Source organism: Salmo trutta, chromosome 37, assembly GCF_901001165.1.
Source record: "Salmo trutta chromosome 37, fSalTru1.1, whole genome shotgun sequence".
Lineage (NCBI taxonomy): Eukaryota > Metazoa > Chordata > Actinopteri > Salmoniformes > Salmonidae > Salmo > Salmo trutta.
The window spans coordinates 25,266,281-25,288,402 of record NC_042993.1 but is presented as its reverse complement, the minus strand read 5'-3'; the positions used below and the strand labels follow the sequence as shown (position 1 = coordinate 25,288,402).

General features: G+C 39.8%; 1 protein-coding gene across 2 annotated transcripts; it reads right to left on the bottom strand.

The window, feature by feature from the left end:
* Positions 1-743: 743 nt before the first annotated feature.
* On the bottom strand, positions 744-16,130 carry LOC115177051 (26S proteasome regulatory subunit 6B). 2 transcript variants are annotated; one of them, XM_029737512.1, is made up of 10 exons: positions 16,025-16,130; positions 15,150-15,248; positions 13,427-13,613; positions 11,153-11,299; positions 6,564-6,767; positions 6,226-6,393; positions 2,217-2,293; positions 1,908-2,076; positions 1,461-1,516; positions 744-1,250 (listed from the first exon to the last, which is right to left on the bottom strand). In XM_029737512.1, exons 1-10 carry the CDS (start codon positions 16,106-16,108, stop codon positions 1,137-1,139), a joined length of 1,305 nt encoding a protein of 434 aa, XP_029593372.1. In that variant the 5' UTR covers positions 16,109-16,130; the 3' UTR covers positions 744-1,136. The 2 variants fall into 2 exon arrangements, with proteins under 2 accessions (XP_029593372.1, XP_029593373.1); XM_029737513.1 differs by lacking the exon at positions 16,025-16,130 and adding an exon at positions 15,395-15,494.
* Between the last annotated feature and the right edge of the window lie 5,992 nt (positions 16,131-22,122).

The following is a 22,122-nucleotide window of genomic DNA, read 5'->3' as shown; positions in this document are numbered from 1 at the left end:
ACAAGCAAAACATACATGTATTGTGTAACATGAAGTCCTATGAGTGCCATCTGATGAAGATCATCAAAGGTTAGAGCTTAATTTTAGCTGTATTTCTGTTTTTTGTGACGCCTCTCCTTGCTTGGAAAATGGCTGTGTGGTTTTTCTTGTCAAGGTGATGTACTAACATAATCTAATGCTATGCTTTCGCCGTAAAGCCTTTTTGAAATCGGACAATGTGGTTAGATTAAGGAGAAGTGTATCTTTAAAATGGGATATAATAGTTGTATGTTTGAGAAATTTGAATTATGAGATTTTTGTTGTTTTGAATTTGGCGCCCTGCTATTTCACTGGTCACGTCCCACATACCCAAGAGGTTAATAGTTAATGTCTATCTCCAGAGAGCTTGACTGACTAACAGAAAGTCTTTCTCCCCTTGTGGTGTAAGGCTGAACTTCAACCTGAGGCTGAACTGCTTTGACTCATGGGCAGACACAGAGAGAGAGAGAGGGAAAGAGGGAGAAGCCGCCATGTCCCCTCTAACGGAGGACCCCGCATCAGTGGTGCCTGCCTGTCTAGACTGACTAGGAACAGAGCGCCAAGAATAGAGGCTCTATGACCAACAGTCAGTTTATCTATCAAATGTATGGCTACCACTGCAGATGACCCTGGGCATGTTATTGTTTGTGTCTTGTTACATCACTAGACTTTAAACCAGTATATTTCAGTCCATATGAACAATAAAGACCAACTGTGCATACTTCTTACATTTTTATGGAAAACTTCTTTAATATTTTTTAGAGTACTGTTTAATCAGTGAGTACATTACAGGTACAAACTCTAGGCCATTATACTAGCTACAGTCAAGTAAAACATACTTAAGAACCTGCAGAGCACATAAAGACAGTCCATTCACTGTGTGTGTGTGTGTGTGTGTGTGTGTGTGTGTGTGTGTGTGTGTGTGTGTGTGTTCAAGTTTGGAATCCCAGCCGAGTTGACATTGGGCCTTTAGTAAATTAGGCAAAATTCAGTCCAAGGTCAATGTTAGTCAGTCTGTGAAACCACAAATGGACACAGTAGTAGACAAACACACAAACCACAAAATTGTGTGAATGCCTTTTTCTTTTTTTTAGAGAGAGGGCAGAAGAGGTTACTTTCTACTTGTAGAACTCATGCTCCTGCTCATCCTTCTTGATAACAGTCTTGTAGGCCTTTTCAAAGTCCTTGGCCAGGACGATGTACCTATTTTCACGGACTGCCAGCATGCCAGCCTGAGTGAGAGGAATGAAATAATTAAAACATTTAAAACAGCGTTTCCAGTTCTCACACCGACAACAGGTGATGTTCCAAAGAGAACTAAATATCCTCTGTTACAAGAGTTAACAAGCGCAATAACTTGCTACTCTTTGACATTGAGTCTTTTTGAGTAGTTTGACCCCCCCATGGAAGAATTCCTCCCAACAGCACGGGGTCCCACTCACCTCCTGGCAGATAGAGTTGATGTCTGCTCCGGAGATCTTGTCTGGTCTGGCCACATCTACACAATGGTTAAGGACAACTGCAAACACAAACTCATACGACACTGAACAATGTAGTGTTCGTTCGGTTACTTAGCAACCAAAGAAAGGTATGGGAAAGTGCATTAGACTTTACAAAGGCGGGATTCAGTTAGAGTACTAAAGTCATGGTTCATTTGACCTTTAATGAGACTATTGTTCCAGATCAGAGCGGTATTCAAGGAGGTAAATATTTAATGAAAACTTACAAGCACACTCGAACTGGACACAGAATTGGATTTGTGCTCCTGTGCTTTGTTCTGAGCAGGAAAAGATTGCATGATGCTGCTAGTACAATACACACCTGCACCCATTAACACACACACACACACGTTATAAGAGACTGCTGTAAGTAGGGCCTAATAAGGATACAGTCCTCCAGGTCCACCTCCTCAGAGAGGTTCATTTTGCTGGTGATGGTGGAGAAGACCAGGCGTTTCTGTCGGCGGTCAGGTAGGGGGAACTCAATCTTTCTGTCCAGACGGCCCGGACGCAGGAGGGCGGGGTCCAGGGTGTCCGCCCTGTTGGTGGCCATGATCACCTGACAAGGGAACAAACAGGTGGGTCAGACATTTAAAAAAATATATATTATCAATGTGACACACAAGGTTACAGGTTAGCTGCATTAATGGGACTACAACATACAATAAACCCTGGAGACAGTATGTCACAGAGGCTCACCTTGACGTTGACTGTCTGGTCAAAGCCGTCCATTTGGTTGAGAAGCTCCAGCAGAATCCTCTGCACCTCCCTGTCAGCTGTTTGGGAAGGAGAGAATACAATGAGGGATTACCAATGTCAGGGTTAAACCACACCAATAACTGCTTGGTCTTATTTTCAGTCCTAATAATCAATCCCATTCAAAATAATAAAGGCCACAACCAAGTTTGTCTCTATTGTGGATGTGTGAATCTGTTCACCTGGATGCTTTAAACAATGACATTTACTGACATCTTTACAGGTAGTTCTGTTTTGTAGGCAACTTCCGATTCCCAACTCTAACCTGATGTTAACTGCAACTACCCTGTCCTTAAACTTATCCAACTCTATGGTGGTGGCAGTCAAAACAAAATCACTTTGCCACACAAAAATGTGAATGTTATTTATTTCCCCAATGCTCTAGATAAGCTGACGGACCATGGGTCTGTTGTCTCCATCTGGGCCAAGGATAAACCATAGCCTAGCCAACACTCATAGCAACTAGGGGGCCTTTACAGAAACATGTTTCACTTGCTTAGTTGAGGCTGATTTGAACATTATTTGATTGAAATATTGCAATGTAAACAGCTAAAAATGTGAGATCCAGGGTTCGTATAGACATTAGCAAGTCAAATTCAAGGACTTTCAAGTACTTTTTCGAAGCACTAATATTTATTGTTAACCTGTTTGGGATAGGGGGCAGTATTTTCACGGCCGGATAAAAAACGTACCCGATTTAATCTGGTTATTACTCCTGCCCAGAAACTAGAAAATGCATATAATTAGTAGATTTGGATAGAAAACAGTCTAAAGTCTCTAAAACTGTTTGAATGGTGTCTGTGTATAACAGACTTCATATGGCAGGCCAAAACCTGAGAAGATTCTATATGGGAAGTGCCCTGTCTGACCATTTCTTGGCCTTCTGTAGCCTCTCTATGAAAAATACAGGATCTCTGCTGTAACGTGACATTTTCTAAGGCTTTCATTGGCTCTAGGAAGGCGCCAGAACGTGGAATGAGAGCTCTCCAGTCTCTGGGCAAAAAACAGCAGAGGTTTTGGAGAGTGGTCCTTCTGAGAACAATGTCACTGGAGCGCGCGTGCATGTGACGACTCCATGTTCTTCTTTCAGTGTTTGAACGGATACAACGTCTCCCGGTTGGAATATTATCGCTATTTTACGAGAAAAATCGCATAAAAATTGATTTTAAACAGCGTTTGACATGCTTCGAAGTACGGTAATGGAATATTGACATTTGTCACGAAACGCGCCGGCGCGTCACCCTTCGGATAGTGACTTGAACACACGAACAAAACTGAGATATTTGGATATAACTATGGATTATTTCGAACCAAAACAACATTGGTTGTTGAAGTAGAAGTCCTGAGAGTGCATTCTGACGAAGAACAGCAAAGGTAATCCAATTTTTCTTATAGTAAATCTGAGTTTGGTGAGTGTCAAAATAGCTAGCCGTGATGGCTGGGCTATGTACTCAGAATAATACAAAATGTGCTTTCACCGAAAAGCTATTTTAAAATCGAACACCGCGATTGCATAAAGGAGTTCTGTATCTATAATTCTTAAAATAATTGTTATGTTTTTTTGTCAACGTTTATTGTGAGTAATTTAGTAAATTCACCGGAAGTTTTCGGTGGGTATGCAAGTTCTGAACAAAACATGCTAATGTAAAAAGCTGTTTTTTGATATAAATATGAACTTGATTGAACAAAACGTGCATGTATTGTATAACATAAAGTCCTAGGAGTGTCATCTGATGAAGATCAAAGGTTAGTGCTACATTTAGCTGTGGTTTTGGTTTTTGTGACATATATGCTAGCTTGAAAAATGGGTGTGTGATTATTTCTGGCTGGGTACTCTCCTGACAATCTAATGTTTTGCTTTCGCTGTAAAGCCTTTTTGAAATCGGACAATGTGGTTAGATAAAGGAGAGTCTTATCTTTCAAATGGTGTAAAATAGTCATATGTTTGAGAAATTGATATGATAGCATTTGAGGTTTTTTGTATTTCGCGCCAGGCGCTACCATTGGATATTGGTGAGGCGTTTCCATCACTACCTTACAAGCTCTACTCAAAAACATTGTTTCACTACTTATTTATGACATACATAAGTCAGTACTGATGATTTTGTAATATGAGTAGTGATGAGTTTTGGGAGATGTCTACTGGTGAACACACATTTCCTATTCGCATTACTACCAACTTCCAGCTTAATGAAAAATTATTTAAAATGTTTACCTATTTTTTCTCCCCAATTTCGTGGTTTCCAATTGGTAGTAATTACAGTCTTGTCTCATCGTTGAAACACCCGTACGGACTCGGGAGAGGCGAAGGTCGAGAGCCATGCGTCCTCCGAAACACAACCCAACCTAGCCGCACTGCTTCTTGACAACGCACATCCAACCCGGAAGCCAGCCGCACCAATGTGTCGGAGGAAACACCGTACACCTGGCGACCTGGTCAGCATGCATTGCGCCCGTCCTGCCACAGGAGTCTCTAGTGCGCGATGAGACAAGGATATCTCTCCCTAACCCGGACGACGCTGGGCCAATTGTGCGTCGCCCCATGGACCTTCCGGTCACGGCTTGAACCCAGAGTCTCTGGTGGCACAACTAGCACTGCATCGCCTTAGACCACTGCGCCACCCGGGAGGCCCTTAATGAATGTTTTTAATTGAGCCTTTGGGATTCTACTAGTTAATAGCTATGAAAAAGCGTCCTGCTTCTGACTAGCAGCTTTAGTGTCGCTGGTCGGGAGAAAGGCGGGTGGGCTGTGTCAGAAAAACGGCTCGTAAACGGCCACTAAAACGGCAGGAGCACGGATGCCACTTGATAAAGCGGAATATCGCGTGCCCCCTGTGAATGAGGTGATTAGAGCTTTTTTTTTTTTCCAGAGCTTGTAGCAGAGAAAAAGTCACAACGTAGAACTGGCACCAGCGCAAGATGCAGCGTTGTGACTTTCCCCCTTCATGTAGCTCTTCAGAGTCGATTTCCCCTTGCTCACAATGTCAAAGTCTGACACATTTTTTGCGCCTTACATGGTGTCGGTTGGTTGGGTCCAGTGATATAGTGGTATAGAAATGTTCCATATGCACAAAAGGCAGGATTTGAATCAAAATTTTCCCGGCATTTTAGCCATCGACGTGATGGCTGTAGTTTAGTACCTGCCTGGATAATTGGCAGTGTGGATGGAATGAGCAAGCTCCCCTGGCAACCACAGCGTGAAACACGTGAGGAAATAAAACTCTGTAGTCTGCCTGGAAATTAAATTGTCAAGACCAATACATAAAAATATTTTCCTAAACACATTGGATCATTATCTGTTCTCCTCTCCCATCAATATGTTTTTTTTAACCTCCTTTTTCTCCCCAATGTTGATCCCCAACGGACTCGGGAGAGGCGAAGGTCGAGAGCCATGCGTCCTCCGAAACATAACCCGCCAAACTGCGCTTCTTAACACCTGCCCGCTTAACCCAGCTGCACCAATGTGTCAGAGGATACACCGTTCAACTGACGACCGAGGTCAGCTTGCAGGAGCCCAGCCCGCCACAAGGAGTCACTAGAGCGCGATGAGACAAGTAAAGCCCCCCCTGCCAAACCCTCCCCTAACACAGACAATGCTGGGACAATTGTGCGCAGCCCTATGGGACTCCCGATCACGGGCGGTTGTGCACTACTCAGGAGGCCCTCTCATTTTCATTCTAGTACCAACTTGAGAAAACGCCAGAGTCAAGGTATTCCAGTACTTGAATTTCAGAGTGCCAAATTCAAGTACTTTAAGCACCTTGAGAACCCTGAAGAACACAGGTAGAGAAATTTGATATCAGAAAATCCCAAACTGTAAATCTGCACTATTTTGCTTGTCTTATTGGATTTGGTTGCTATGTGCAATGCTAGTGATTAGCCAATGACCAGTCCATTCCATAGCCTATTCTGAAGTGCAGCTGATTCTAAAAAGGTACACAATGGCTCATACCTCCAGTCTGTGCGTCAAAACGCTTGGTAGCAATGGCATCGATCTCATCAATGAAGATGATGGCAGGGGCGTTTTCCTTGGCCAGCCGGAAGACATCACGCACCATGCGGGGGCCCTCACCTAGGTACTTCTGCACAAACTCGGAGCCTACCACACGGATGAAGGCCGCTGAGAGAGAGAAAGCGACAGAGAAAGAGACCAAGATATCAAATGAAATGTATTGGTCAATAACCAAATACTGATATGGTAACATGACAATTATTTTCTACAAAAAAATGACAACATAGCCTAATCACGTTAGCACCAGTGCATCCTATAGATAATGGTGAACGGCCTACCTGTAGTGTGGTGAGCCACAGCCTTGGCCAGCATGGTCTTCCCACAGCCAGGAGGCCCATACATCAGAACCCCCCTGGGCGGGTCAATGCCAATCTGTTTGTAGAGTTCAAAGTGTGTGAGTGGAAGCTCCACTGCTTCCCTCACTTCCTGCTTCTGGATATCCATCCCTCCGATGTCAGCATACATCACATCTGGCTTTTGGTCTGCAAGGAGAGATACAGGAAAACAATGCATATAACATAACAGAGTAGAGGAGCTGCACTACAAGTGATAAGGTATCAATGAGTGGAATATGCATGTAAGCACGCATGAATGCATGTTTGTTCCACTCACAACTGTGCAATATGTATGGGTCAAAGACGTGTAAATTTGGTGTCCGAAAGCCATTCATTTAACATAAAAATATATGGATCAATATAATATTAAATAACTCTTACCCTTCTTTTGATCCAGAAATATTTGTGTTGCAAACTATTACATTAAGGGAGATATTGAGCTCTAAAATGTCCTTCAGTGTAACTGTCCAGGTTAAAATTTGAATGATAAGTGTTTTTAAAATGTAGAAATTCATCCTAAAAATAGAAATGAAAACCCATGGCATAATTGTGTTAGTGTTTGCAACAATATATAGAATAATGGGCGACAATACTGTATCTAAAAAATATTTTAAAACGAGAATAACTTTTGTCCGGACTTTTGCACTTCATCAATGTCATTTAGTAGAACAAAGGCAAAAAGCCATTTTAAAGCGTATAACATGATGGTAATCGTGTGACATCACAAAGAAGACCCTCTATCAATGTGACGAGGTGAGTAAATCTGAATTATTTTATGATTTCACCTTTTCACCCTCTAGTAACCTTTGTAACAAAAACACATGCCCTTCAGTTCAACACAGAAAACGTACTTTTAATGTTATTTTATAAAATGCTATATTAAATATGAAAAGTAAGGATAATCTTTATAGGTCAAGATCATTACTTTATATAGGTTGCCAAAGAACTGCCTGTTAAATATGTTTATGTATGAAATCTGTCCTTCAGTATCAAACTTTTGGTCCTTCAGCACAACAGAAGTTTCATGTTATATTACTCGTTATGCTGAATGACAGCTTTGTTGTCCCATGTTTTCACTAGTTTACAACATTTAATTATGCAATTCATATTTACTTGTATGAATACTGAATCATTTTAAACAGTTGTATGGCATTTTAAGGTATTTCAAGGCACATTATCTTTATACTGTAGATGCCGTTATCTAATAAGGAGAGGGCTGCACAGCACAGACAAAAGATTAACGCAGATCCAGAAAGACTAGCAAGAAGAAAAGCAAGGTATTGTTTTCATGCTATCGTCAGCAACAGAATAGGATATAAAGCTGGGTGGATAACACTTAACATTAAGTTGCACTATTACACTGTAGTTCATGTTTAATTGCACTGTTAACTTCTCTAGGGTAGGGGGCAGTATTTTGACGTCCGGATGAAAGGTGTGCCCGAATTAAACTGCCTGCTACTCAGACTCAGAAGGTAGGATATGCATATTATTAGTAGATTTGGATAGAAAACACTCTGAAGTTTCTAAAACTGTTTGAATGATGTCTGAGTATAACAGAACTCATATGGCAGGCAAAACCCTGAGAAAAATCCAACCAGGAAGTGGGAAATCTGAGGCTGTAGTTTTTTTCAAGTGATTGCCTATCTAACACAGTGACTTTGGGTTCATTTTGCACTTCCTAAGGCTTCCACTAGATGTCAACAGTCTTTAGAAAGTTGTTTGAGGCTTCTATGGTGAACAGAGAGCGAACAGAGGAAGTTGGAAGTTGCTGACTCAGGAAAGGCGCACGTTCATTGGCGCACGTTCACGTGAGAGGTAGCTGTGTTCCATTACATTTTTCAAGACATTGGAATCGTCTGGTTGGAATATTGTTGAAGTTTTATGTTAAAAAGGCCCTAAAGATTGATGCTATACATAGTTTGACATGTTTCTAAGAACGTAAATATAACTTTTTGCGCAAACAAGGAGGTATTTGGACATAAATTATTGACTTTATCGAACAAAAGATTTATTTTGGACCTAGGATTCCTGGGAGTGCATTCTGCTGAAGATCAAAGGTAAGTGAATATTTATAATGCTATTTATGATTTTAGATGACTCCAAAATGGCAGGTATCTGTATTGCCTGCTGCTGTTTTCTGAGAGCCGTAATCAGATTATTGCAAAGTGTGCTTTCCCCGTGAAGCTTTTTTGAAATCTGTCACAGCGGTTGCATTAAGGAGATGTTTATCTATAATTCTTTGAAAAACAGTTTAATATTTTGTCAACGTTTATGATGAGTATTTCTATAAATTGATATGCTCATTCACCGGAAGTTTTTGAAGGAAAAACATTTCTGAACATTACGGGCCAATGTAAAAATGTTTTTTTTTGGATATAAATATGAACTTTATCGAGCAAAACATACATGTATTGTGTAACATGAAGTCCTATGAGTGCCATCTGATGAAGATCATCAAAGGTTAGTGCTTAATTTTAGCTGTATTTATGGTTTTTGTGACGCCTCTTGCTTGGAAAATGGCTGTGTGGCTTTTCTTGTTTAGGTGGTGTCCTAACATAATCTAATGTTTTGCTTTCGCCGTAAAGCCTTTTTGAAATCGGACAATGTGGTTGGATTAACGAGAGTCTTATCTATAAAATGGTGTATAATACTTGTATGTGTGAGAAATTTGAATTATGAGATTTTGGTTGTTTTGAATTTGCCGCCCTGCTATTTCACTGGCTGTTGAATAGTGGACTAATTTGAGCTTCTTTGTGAGAATATATCCCAGTATCTATTTTAAGAGCTGAAGAAGATCATATTTTAACCTCATAAGAGTACTGCACAGGTGGGACGGTCACATCCCACATACCCAAGAGAGGTTAATAAGGTATAACTGATGGATTAAATTAGTTAATATAATATTACACACACACAAATTATGGATAAAAAATGTATTATGAACTATTAGTTATAAGCTGCTTCACATTTGGGGCACTTTATGAAAAATCGGGACTGTACAAGTATGAATTGAAGTAGTTTGATGGCCCATTTTATGTAGCCATGTGTGTAGGTATCTTGAAATTGCATTCATGTACCTGCATTGAAGAGAAATTTACCAGTTATAGTGTAACAATGCATAATTAAAACATTAACTATCATGTAATAATGCAAACTAACGCAATGTAAAGTGTTGCCACAGGCTCAAATTATAGTAAAGTGATTATTATTAACATTATCAATGAAATAGTAACAAAACATGTTTGAGAAAGGGAGGGGGAGTTGATTTAACTTTTAAACTTTGATCAAGTGTTATCATTGTATAGCCTACTATTAGACTACTAATAACATTTAATGGATGCGAATCTTATTCTGTGTCATAACTATTACATTTTTGTTTTTCAGCTATCAGAGAAGGATGTCAATCCTAATCATCCACCGATCCATACGACACAATCTGATGCTCAAAAAAAAGAGGGGAAAAATTGAGATAAAATTTTAAGCAAAACAGTTTTTTGCAATGTTTATGGAATGTTTTCAAGTTAATGCTTTGTTTGAAATATTCAATACTGATTTAATCCTATGTGAATTAAACTGTACCTCATGTGTCAATTAAACTATGTTGCATAGTAAAACCCATGTTCTGAATGTGTGTGGCGTATGGGTCATTTCTTTACATTTACATTTTACATTTAAGTAATTTAGCAGACGCTCTTATCCAGAGCGACTTACAAATTGGTGCATTCACCTTATGATATCCAGTGGAACAAGCACTTTACAATAGTGCATCTAAATCTTTTAAAGGGGGGGGGGGTTAGAAGGATTACTTTATTTATTTCTCTCTCTCTAGTATGGAAGCGATCTAAGTTCAGCTAGCCTGCACATTTTAAACATCTTATCCTGTCTTTTTAGACAGTTTTAGAACTTAAAAAAATTGCTGAAGGAATCACATTTAATCAATATTTGTGGGCCGTAGCGATGTGTTCAGGGTAACAAAATATTGTCACACAGTCTAACACCAGTATTTTATATTAAAATTCAACAAAACAAAGTTAGTCTCAGAAAGAAAAACATCTCAAAGGATGAAGTGAAAGATATTTTCATAGATTTTTGCATTTTTTCCAGTGTAAGGCAGTATGTTTTTGTAAAAACAAAACAAAAATACAATTTCAGTTGTGCCCGTGACAAATCAAATGTGGTACACAAAATAAAATGTCATTTTTCTGGGTAGTTATATTTCTGCCAGTCTAAGCAGAAATGTTGTGATATAAAAAATAAAAAAAAGCCAATTTTTCATAAACACTTAGTGTTATTCTGAAATACATTTTACTTGGGTACAGTCATATGAATCACAATAAAAATGAATTATAAGCTTTATTTTTCAATATAACTTCTATAAGGGCATAGGTGACATGCCAATCAACATACAAAAGCCTTTTAGGGAATTGTAATTGATGTTTTATTTTTTTGCTACTTTGAAAACCTTATACGTCTTTGACCCATATTACAAAAGGGATATGTATACCAGGGGGTAAAATAGTGTGTATGTGTACCTGATGTGAGCATCATGATGCTGCTGTCAGCCTCTGGGGGGAGCACGTCCACCAGGGCATTGCTGTGCTTGTGCAGGGCCACCGACGCATTGGGCTTCAGCAGCTCTCTGTCGATGGTGCTTAGGATACGCACATAGTAGTTTGAGCCTGAGTCAAGGAGAAAAGAGGGTGGACAGAGACGGAGAAGGGGGTGGACAGAGACGGAGAAGGGGGTGGACAGAGACGGAGAAGGGGGTGGACAGAGACGGAGAAGGGGGTGGACAGAGACGGAGGTGGACAGAGACGGAGGTGGACAGAGACGGAGAAGGGGGTGGACAGAGACGGAGAAGGGGGTGGACAGAGACGGAGAAGGGGGTGGACAGAGACGGAGAAGGGGGTGGACAGAGACGGAGAAGGGGGTGGACAGAGACGGAGAAGGGGGTGGACAGAGACGGAGAAGCAGAGAAAGAGGGTGGCACAGGGAAAGAGAGGGGGAAATGTCATTAGTGAATATTAGAGCCAAATGTTCAGCATCACAGTAAGAATGAGGCATTGGTGTTACTGTGCAAAATATGGGTGCTTATGGGTGTGTGGCTATTAGAGAATGACCGATAGATTTTAGGGGTCAGAGTTGTCCGATATTTTAGGCAGATGAACAATATAACATTTCCCAAAGACAGCCATGTATGCAATAACGCATCAATTTTAAAACCGAACAATAAATTTGACTTAGTTATTACCAAACTAAATAACAATGGTCATTTTATTTGAATGGTAAATATCTTGATAAACTGGGTAAATGAAGATGTCATAAGCATACTCACAATACAGGTGAATCCATATTCAATAGAAGTGTGTGCATGCATTGAGTTATTGAGCTTGTTTTGGCTGATCAATGGAGTCTATGGCGCTACAGATGACAATCTGTTAGCCCTTCATTTTGGACTAACAGTATATTAGCCAACTGATCAACAACATTTGCACAGAAGCATCACTCCAGCATGTCACGCCTGTATGGAATGACATCATATAGGCACTGCTGTTAGTTTGAGAATATAAAATATCTATTTAACACAAATGAGTCCAACATAACGTTATGATTTGTGAACACGGATGTTTACGAAACTAGTATTTTATGTCATTTCCCGGGATCGTGAGAAAATATTCTCTCTAAACAACTCAGCTGCAAGGACAAAATTCGAAACAACTCAATTGGCTATTCCAGCCATCTGTCAAGAAATGGGCGGGTTATAACTTGATCCTACTTCTACATTTGGATAGAGCAAGGCTGCAACTTCGCTCCCTTTCACATCTCTCCATCGCTCATATCGCTTGCTGCCGTTTACTGCTACTACGATAAATAAAATGAACAAAAATATAAAACGCAACATGTAAAGTGTTGGTCCCATGTTTCATGAGATGAAATAAAAGATCCCAGAAATGTTCCATATGCACAAAAAGTTCTCAAATGTATGCACAAATTTGTTTATATCCCTGTTGAGCATTTATCTTTTGCCAAGATAAATCCATCTACCTGACAGGTGTGGCATAACAAGAAGCTGATTAAACAGCATGATCATTACACAGGTTCACCTTGTGCTGGGGACAATAAAAAGCCACTAAAATGTGCAGTTTTGTCACAACACAATGTCACAGATGTCTCAAGTTTTGAGGGAGCGGGCAATTGGCATGCTGACTGCAGGAATGTCCACAAGAGCTGTTTCCAGATAATTGAATGTTAATTTCTCAACCATAAGCCACATTAAATGTCATTTTTGGAGAATTTGGCAGTATGTCCAACCGGCGTCACAACCGCAGACCGTGTAACCACGCCAGCCTAGGACCTCCACATCCAGCTTCTTCACCTGCGGGATTGTCTGAGACCAGCCAACCGGATAGCTGATGAAACTGTGGGCTTACACAACCAAAGAATTTCTGCACAAACTGTCAACTAACTGTCTAAGGGAAGCGCATCTGCAATTTTGGTCACTGTGTCAATTCATCAGTTTCTCAATACTGCACCTTTCTGTTGGAGAATAAGCTAGCTTCCCGCTGCTGCTGATGATTTTCCCAGCTAGACATTCATCGGCATTGTGCAGTGCTCGTGGCTCAGGCAGTGAGTGGCGGCTGGCATAGCAGCAGTATTGCTAGGCAGAGAAGGGCCGATAGACTAGAAAAGGGCCAATAATCGGACCGATATCGACTCGGAGTCAAGTCTCCAGTCTCTGGATCCAACAACCAGAGGCTTACCTACACAATCTATGTGAGGACAGACAAAAGTATAAAATACTGTACCTGTGGTGGATCCCACGATGGCTGTGTTTTGGTCCACAGCCTCCAGGAACTGGCCAATGACCAGGGGGATACTCTGTATCCTCTTCACCTCCTCCTGGGCGTGGAGGAACTCCTTCTTCAGGTTCTTCTGTTCATCTTTGATGTACTCCTCCTGCACCTCTAGAAACTCCAGCTCCTGCTGCAGCTTCTACAATAGTAAAGGGGAGATTGGGAATGGTGTCATGGAGAATGAATGTTTATTGATGAATCATGGTGATCATATTACTCTAGTGCGAGCCTCTCTACAATGGCTTACTGTTATGGCTAGGGCTGATTTCAAGGTTTTACTGCTAACCTACAAAACATTACATGGGCTTGCTCCTACCCATCTTCCAGATTTGGCCAATTTTTTTTATTCTTTAAACTCTGTCAAATCATTGCTAGACAACAGGTTTCAGGTCTTGCCATATATTTAAGTCAAAACTCGGCCACTCAGGAACATTCTTCTCGGTAAGCAACTCCAGTGTAGATTTGGCCTTGTGTTTTAGGTTATTGTCCTGCTGAAAGGTGAATTCATCTCCAAGTGTCTGGTGGAAAATAGATTGAACCAGGTTTTCCTCTAGGATTTTGCCTGTGCTTAGCTTCATTACGTTTCTTTTTTTGTCCTGAAACATCCCCAGTCCTTCACGATTACATAAATACCCATAACATGATGCAGCCACCACTATACTTGAAAATACAGAGTGGTACTGTGTTGTATTTGCCCCAAACACAACACTTTGTATTCAGGAAAAAGTTAATTGATTTGCCACATTTTTGCAGTATTACTTCAGTGCCTTGTTGTAAACAGGATGCTGCTTTGGAATATTTTTATTCTGTACAGACTCTCGTTTTCGCTCTGTCAATTAGGCTAGTATTGTGGAGTAATAAGACCATTGTTGATTCATCCTCAGTTCTCCTATCACAGCCATTAAACTCTGAAACTGTTTTAATGTGAAATCGCTGAGCTGTTTCCTTCCTCCCCGACAACTGAGTTAGGAAGGACGCCTGTAACTTCGTAGTCGCTCTGTGTATTGATGCACCCTCAAAAGTGTAATTAATAACTTCACCATGCTCAAAGGGGTATTCAATGTCCATTTAAAAAATATATATCTACCAATATGTGCCCTTCTGTGTGAGGCATTGTAAATCCTCCCTGGTCTTTGTGGTTGAATCTATGTTTGAAATTCACTGCTCAACTGAGGGACCTTACAGATAATTGTGTGTGGCGTACAGAGGTAGTCATTTAGAATTCATGTTAAACACTTATTGCACAGAGAGTGAGTCCATGCAACTTATGTAACTTGTTATGCACATTTTTACTTCAGAGCTTATTTATGCTTGCCATACAAAGGGGTTGAATACTTGACTCAATACATTTCAGCTTTTCATTTTTAATTAATTTGTTTAAAAAAATTGAAAAATATAATTCCCCTTTGACATTATGAGGTATTGGGTGTAGGCCAGAGACCCCAAAAAATCTCGATTTAATCCATTTTAAATTCAGGGTGTAACAACAAAATGTGGAAATAGTCAAGGGGTGTGAATACTTTCTCTAGGCACCGCAACTAATTAACATCTTTACTGTGATTGAAGAAATCACAGAAAGGGCCTGTATGATTTAAAATTGCTTTTCTTGTGGTGCTGACAGAAATAGTTCTCAACAGTCAAGCACAGACACACAGAAGCTGTTCCCAGTACAGACCTTGTATCTGCTGTAAAGGTCTTCAAGATCTTCTGGTTCTGGGGCCAGGAAAGAAAGCCCCGTATGGGGTCGTGAGTTCAGCATGGCAGGCACTTCGTCCTGTGTAGACACAAGACAACACAAACATTTACACAAATTCTACGTTGAGAGCATACCCCCAAATCTGTGAGAACTCTGTAGCTAATGTTAACTACTAACGTTAGCTAACTTTGTTGTGTTGCTAGCTAGCTTGTTAATTTACTTGCCTAATGCTGGGTGAGTGATGACCGACAGAAAATGTGAGAGACGCGAATTGGAAGACATTTCAATCCACGAGATTGTTTCAGTGCTGTTCCGTAACGGATAAATACGTTACTGCGGTAGGTAGTTGACTTCTTCTGTCTTGGCTAATAATTAATGACGTTCAACATTAGGCTCAGTCATATGCAATCTAATTTATCGCGCTAGCTACTTAGCTAGCTCGCTAACGTTACATTCGGTTGTTTTCTGACTTGTTAATAACTAACTTCGCTATCTAACCTTACCCGCCGGCCGTTGACTTGTGTTATTTTGTTTACGTTGTAGCTTGAAGCTTACCAATACTACCCCCACAACATAAATAGCTACGTAGCCACACCAAAATAAACGTTTAGCTAACTAGCTAAAATTGCCTAGCTTGCCAGTTGAGATAGCATGTTAGCTTACATGACAGAGCATTTACAGTGCCGTGAATGAATTGGCACATTTAGTTGGATGACGTACGATTTAAATGTATTCAAAGAACACTTTAGATTAAAGATAGTACGTTTTAAGTTGTCTATACTTTTTAAAGCTTTGTATAATCAAAAACAACGGTGAAACGGCGTGAAAATGTACACGGTCAAAATGAATCATACCTGAATTTTTTCAACAGTTACTCCAATGTCCTCCATGTTGAATTCCTTATCATGTGACGTTCTACGTAAGGACCCAAGCGACATTTCTGTGATTCATGGGTAATGAAGTTTCTGTGGACAAGTGTTATCAACAAATGCAAATGAATTGAGAGATTGCTCCAAAAATGAAATGTGTTCTTCTGAGTAATTTGTTTTCTAAACCTTGCCTCCATCTGATATAGTAAGCAAGCACCCTCACATCACTATGAATAAGATGAATACTGATGATAGATATGATGGATAGCAGGTGAATGACAGCTCACACTCTCTTTAGCAGAATACTAGTTTTATGTACAGAACAGTTTGGCAAAGAATGTTGACAGTGACGTGTGGTTTGTGGATTTCCTGCCAGTTAGTTGGTGGCTATAAAAGGCTGTATGACTCTACTGCTGCTACATCTATCCTCTGTTGCATAGTTTTTTATTTTTGTCTTCTATTTCAAGTCTGTCCACAGATGAAAAAAACATGCTTCATACCAAATCTATCACAATAACATTCAGTTGTTTTCGAGGGATCACTGTCCCCCATAGGCTAAGCTTCCCCTAAAGTAAATTGAATTAAAATTGCCAAAATTATATAGCCTAATTAGCCTACTCCTGTCTATACAGAAACAAATCAAATAATTCAAAATAGGCTACTACACCAGAAAGCATGATTTGGCCACAGAGGATCATTAGCGTCTTTGAAATAAATAAGCTGTGGATTGTTTTAAATCGCATTGCTGACAGTCGGAAAGGCCCTCAATTAGTATTTGCGTTATCAAAATGTATTGCGCAAACAGTATACTCTAAACAGCGGTACTCAACTCTTACCCTACGAGGTGTGAATCCTGCTGGTTTTCTGTTATACCTGATAACAGCCTTCCCTGTGGCTCAGTTGGTAGAGCGTGGTGTTTGCAACGCCAGCATGGTGTGTGCAACGCCAGGGTTGTGGGTTCGATTCCCACGGTGGGCCAGTACAAAAACAAAAAAAATAATGCATGAAATGAAATGTATGCATTCACTACTGTAAGTCGCTCTGGATAAGAGCGTCTGCTAAATGACTAAAATGTAAATGTAAATAATTAATTGCACACATCTGGTGTCCCAGGTCTAAATCAGTCCCTGATTAGAGGGGAACAATGAAAACAATGCAGTTGTCACATTCTGACCAGTAAAGGGGTTATTTGTTATTGTAGTTTGGTCAGGACGTGGCAGGGGGTGTTTGTTTTATGTGGTTCGGGGTTTGTTGGGTTATGTTATTATGTAAGAGTTGTGTTTGTTTAGAGTGTTCCGGGGTTTTTGGGCTATGTTCTTGTTAGTTTATTTCTATGTTAGTTCTAGTCGTTCTATGTCTATGTTTAGTTTATGGGGTTGACCTTCAATTGGAAGCAGCTGCTCCTCGTTGCTACTAATTGAAGGTCTTGTTTAAGAGGGGTGTTTGATTTATGGTATTTGTGGGTAGTTGTCTCCTGTTTAGTGTCTGAGCACATGATAGGACTGTTAGTGGTGGTCGTGTGTTTTGTATACGTGAGTTGTTTGTGTTTCCTTCTTCACATTAAAAAGAAGATGAGTATACACGTTCTGCTGCGTTTTAGTCTGATCCTTACGACACCCGTTACAGCAGTGGAACTGGCTTCGAGGTCCAGAGTTGAGTTTGAGGGCTCTAAAATGAAAAGGTTCCTGGAGGCACCTTTAGGTGTTCCTCAGGTTGCAACACCAGTGGGAACTTTTCCCTGAGGAACCTTTTTAAAAGGTTCCTTAAAGAACCTTCTAGGAATCTAGGGCTTTAAGGTTTGTTGTGTAAATTCAACACAGGGACACTCTGAGTCAATTTTAAATAATTATTTTTTTATCAGGAACCTGGAGAGGTTCCAACAAACTTAATGCACCAAGTAGTACACGTCTGTTAGGAACTCCTTGTCGGGGCAGTCCCGTGAGTTCTCTTATATGCTTGCTTAAACAGACAGGTTATATTTGTATGATTTACATTATTCATGATTAATTCATCATTAACTTTTGGTTCATGCATGTGACTGACCAATACCTCACAAGGCTTCTTCTCTCAAGCTGAGACCTTGAAACTGACACCCCTTTTGGGTCTCAAAACAATGTTCTAGGTGTATTGCCAATTGCATTATACTGATAGTGAGGATTCCTCACAGGCGAGCTCAATTATTCACTTAAATGAACCCAGTCAAATTGGTCAAAAAGCACAAGCATAAAATGTTCCTTCACAGGTTACTGTCCAATGTATTCTATTATGAATAATAGTAATATTAACAATAATAATAATTATACAAATAAGATTGGGTGGCAAACTTGTAAAGTCACAAATTAATTGTATTGACATTTAAAGTCACAGAAATCCAAACATGCAATCAATAAATAAAGTACAATGTCAACTGTTGACAAATATTCATATTTGATGTGTATCGGCAAGATAGGAGCCTACATTAAAAATTACAATAATAATTAATGTCATCAACTATATCAAAAGACCACATCTTACTGATAAAAATATGTTTAGATACAGTCAGGGTTGGGGAGTAACGGATTACAAAAAAATTGTAACTATAATCCATTTAGTTACCAGCAAAAATATTGTAATCAGATTACAGATACTTTTGAAACACTAGATGATTACTTCAAGGATTACTTTTAAATTCAGAAAGGATGTTTGCAAAATAATTTGTTGACACTTCTCTGTTGTCATGACTGTCCTGGGAAGATCCAATAGGTCAAATCAGCTTTGTAATAAATAACTTCAACCAGACCCTCTCTCACCCGCAGAAGGTTTGCAAAGCAGCTTAGCCCGGAAATATTTAAAACATTTAACACATCGATTGACACAGGTGAGCTCCCACCTTGTATGAGTGATGCAGCAATCACCCTTATCCTCAAAAAAGGAAAGGATCCCCATGAGTGTGGGCGCTACCGTCCAATTTCTTTGATACATTTTTATGGAAAATTGTTTACAAAACTTCTGGCTAATCATATCATAAAGGAAATCATAAATCCAGACCAGGTGGGATTTGTGAAAGGCAGAACTTCATCTGACAGCCTTAGACGGCAACAGCATGTCATCTGGAAGGTAAAAGATTTGGATACTTCAGTGACAGCCTTATCCCTAAATGCAGAGAAAGCTTTTGATAGGGTGGGCTGGGACTACCTGCATTGTACTATAAATAAATTTGGATTTGGACAGGGCTTTCAGAATATTATTAAACTTACGTACAACGACCCCAAATCCATAGTAGTCACTAACGGACTACGGTCATCTCCATTTTCAGCAGAAACAAAGTGACTGTCTCTCGCCTCTCCTATTTATTATAGCAATAGAACCATTAGCAGAAGCTATTAGGCTGCATAAGTCAATCATAGGGGTTAATAATATGGAAGGTTGGGAGAATAAACTACTACTTTATGCAGACAACATAATGTCAGACCCCCAACTCTCCATATCGCCTTCACTGGACTTAGTAAATTTTAGTAAATGCATTTTCAGAGATATCGGGCTATAAAGTAAACTGGACCAAATCTGAATTAATGCCGCTATCAAAACATTGTCTGGGGAATTACGTCCTCAGCTGGAGGTTTCAATGTTTCCCTAAAAACTTGAGGTACCTGGGGATCGCTTTAAATCCTGGTCTGGAGAACATGGTTTATGAAAATCTTGGCCCACTACTGAACAAAATTAAACTTCAGTTTAAGACCTGGGATAAACTACACATCTCATTATGGGGTAGGATACAGGTTATAAAGATGGTCATAGCTCCTAAATTGAAAAGAGGGGTACACATGGTTTTCTGGAAAGATTGATATAGAAAGGGGATAAAGAACATTGGTTGTCTATATCAAGAAAATGTGTTTACCTCTTTTGAAGGACTAAGGTCCAAGTATAATTTACAGAAACAAGACTTTTGGAGAGATCCCCAGCTTATGTTTAAGGTAGGACAGAGTAACAAAAAATTATCTGTACATTCTGATATGTGTTAAGATAGAAATTCTTTGCAAATTAACACATACTGCAGGGCTTACCTTATACTGTAGGTGGATATAACGGAATTTGTAAAACCCTAAAGTCCGTATGGGGAAAAAGACCCGGATGTAACTTTTGGAGAGGAGGAACGGAATATAACAGTAAAACAGATGCTCCTCCCTATGAGAGATGCCTGGTTCAAACTGATTCAATTTAAAGTGTTCAATAGGATTTATTGGACTCCTCTGAGGTTGAACAGAATAGGTTTGATAGAATGCAATCTATGCTGGAGATGTCAGTCAAGTACAGGTGACATAAACCATATGTTCTGTGACTGTCAAAGCTTGCATACCTTTTGGCAGAAGGTGATGGAAAAGATTGGGGATATTCTGGATACAACATCACCTGCAAATCCTGCTTTGCTATTACTGAATATCAGTAATGATATTGATAGACTCATGTTTAAACTGGCTAAAAGTTGCTCTAACCACAGCCAAAAGATTCACATTGAGACACTGGAGGGAGATGGGCCCTCCCTCATATAAGGAATGGTACATAGTCTTGGCAGAAAAAGCTTCATATGAAAGATTGATTTATAAAATGAATGGTAAACTCAATAACTTTTCTGACATCTGAGGACATTTTCTCTCAGAGATAGAAAGAGAAAACAATCTGTAATGGCCTGATAGACTACAGACACACATAGACGACTGGTAGGGGTAGGCCTTTTGTTTGTTTACGGTAGTTGTTATTAGGGGGGGGGGTGTTGGTGAAAAATTATAAGGTTGAGATTGTTTCCCTTTCTATCTTCTCTATTGTATGTGTGGTGCTGTCACGTCCTGACCAGTATAAGGGTTATTTGTTATTGTAGTTTGGTCAGGACGTGGCAGAGGGTATTTGTTTTATGTGGTTCTGGGTGGTGTTTTTGGTAGAAGGGTATTTGATTTATGTATTCCCGGGGTTTTTGGGCACTGTTCCTTGTTTATGTATTTCTATGTTTAGTCTAGTTAGTTGTATTTCTATGTTTAGGTTAATGGGGGGTTGGACTCTCAATTGGAGGCAGGTGCTTTCTCGTTGCCTCTGATTGAGAGTCCTATATATGGGTATGTGTATGGTTTACTGTTTGTGTAGATTGTTTCTTGTTTTGCATGTGTGAGCCTTACAAGACTGTTTTTGTTGTTTGTGCGTTTTTCCGTGTTTATTATTTTGGTGTTCATTTTATTTTATAAATAAATCAAGATGAGCATCCACATTCCTGCTGCGTTTTGGTCCTCCATTCCAGACGACAACCGTGACAGGTGCGGGTGGGGGGTTTGGACACACCTACCCATTCAAATGAGTGGGTGGGTGTATCCAGGCTTTTGACTAGTGCTGTATGTTAATGGCTGCCAAGTTATTGTTTAGTGCAAAATGTAATTCAATTGCATTGTTATATCGTAAAAGGAAACAATAAAAACAAACAACAAAACAAATTACAAAAAATATATATAGACAGTTGAAGTCGGAAGTTCACATACACCTTAGCCAAATACAATTAAACTCAGTTTTTCACAATTCCTGACATTTAATCCGAGTAAAAATTCCCTGTCTTAGGTCAGTTAGGAATCACCACTTTATTTTAAGAATGTGAAATGTCAGAATAATAGAAGAGTGATTTATTTCAGCTTTTATTTCTTTCATGATATTCCCAGTTTACATACACTCAATTTGTATTTGGTAGCATTGCCTTTAAAATGTTTAACTTGGGGCAAACGTTTCGGGTAGCCTTCCACAACCTTCCCACAATAAGATGGGTGAACTTTGCCCCATTCCTCCTGACAGAGCTGATGTAACTGAGTCAGGTTTGTAGGCCTCCTTGCTCGCACACGCTTTTTCAGTTCTGCCCACAAAGTTTCTATAGGCTTGAGGTCAGGGCATTGTGTTGGCCACTCCAATACCTTGACTTGGTTGTCCTTAAGCCATTTTGCCACAACTTTGGAAGTATGCTTGGAGTCATTGTCCATTTGGAAGACCCATTTGCGACCAAGCTTTAACTTCCTGACTGATGTCTTGAGATGTTGCTTCAATATATCCACATAATTTTCCCTCCTCATGATGCC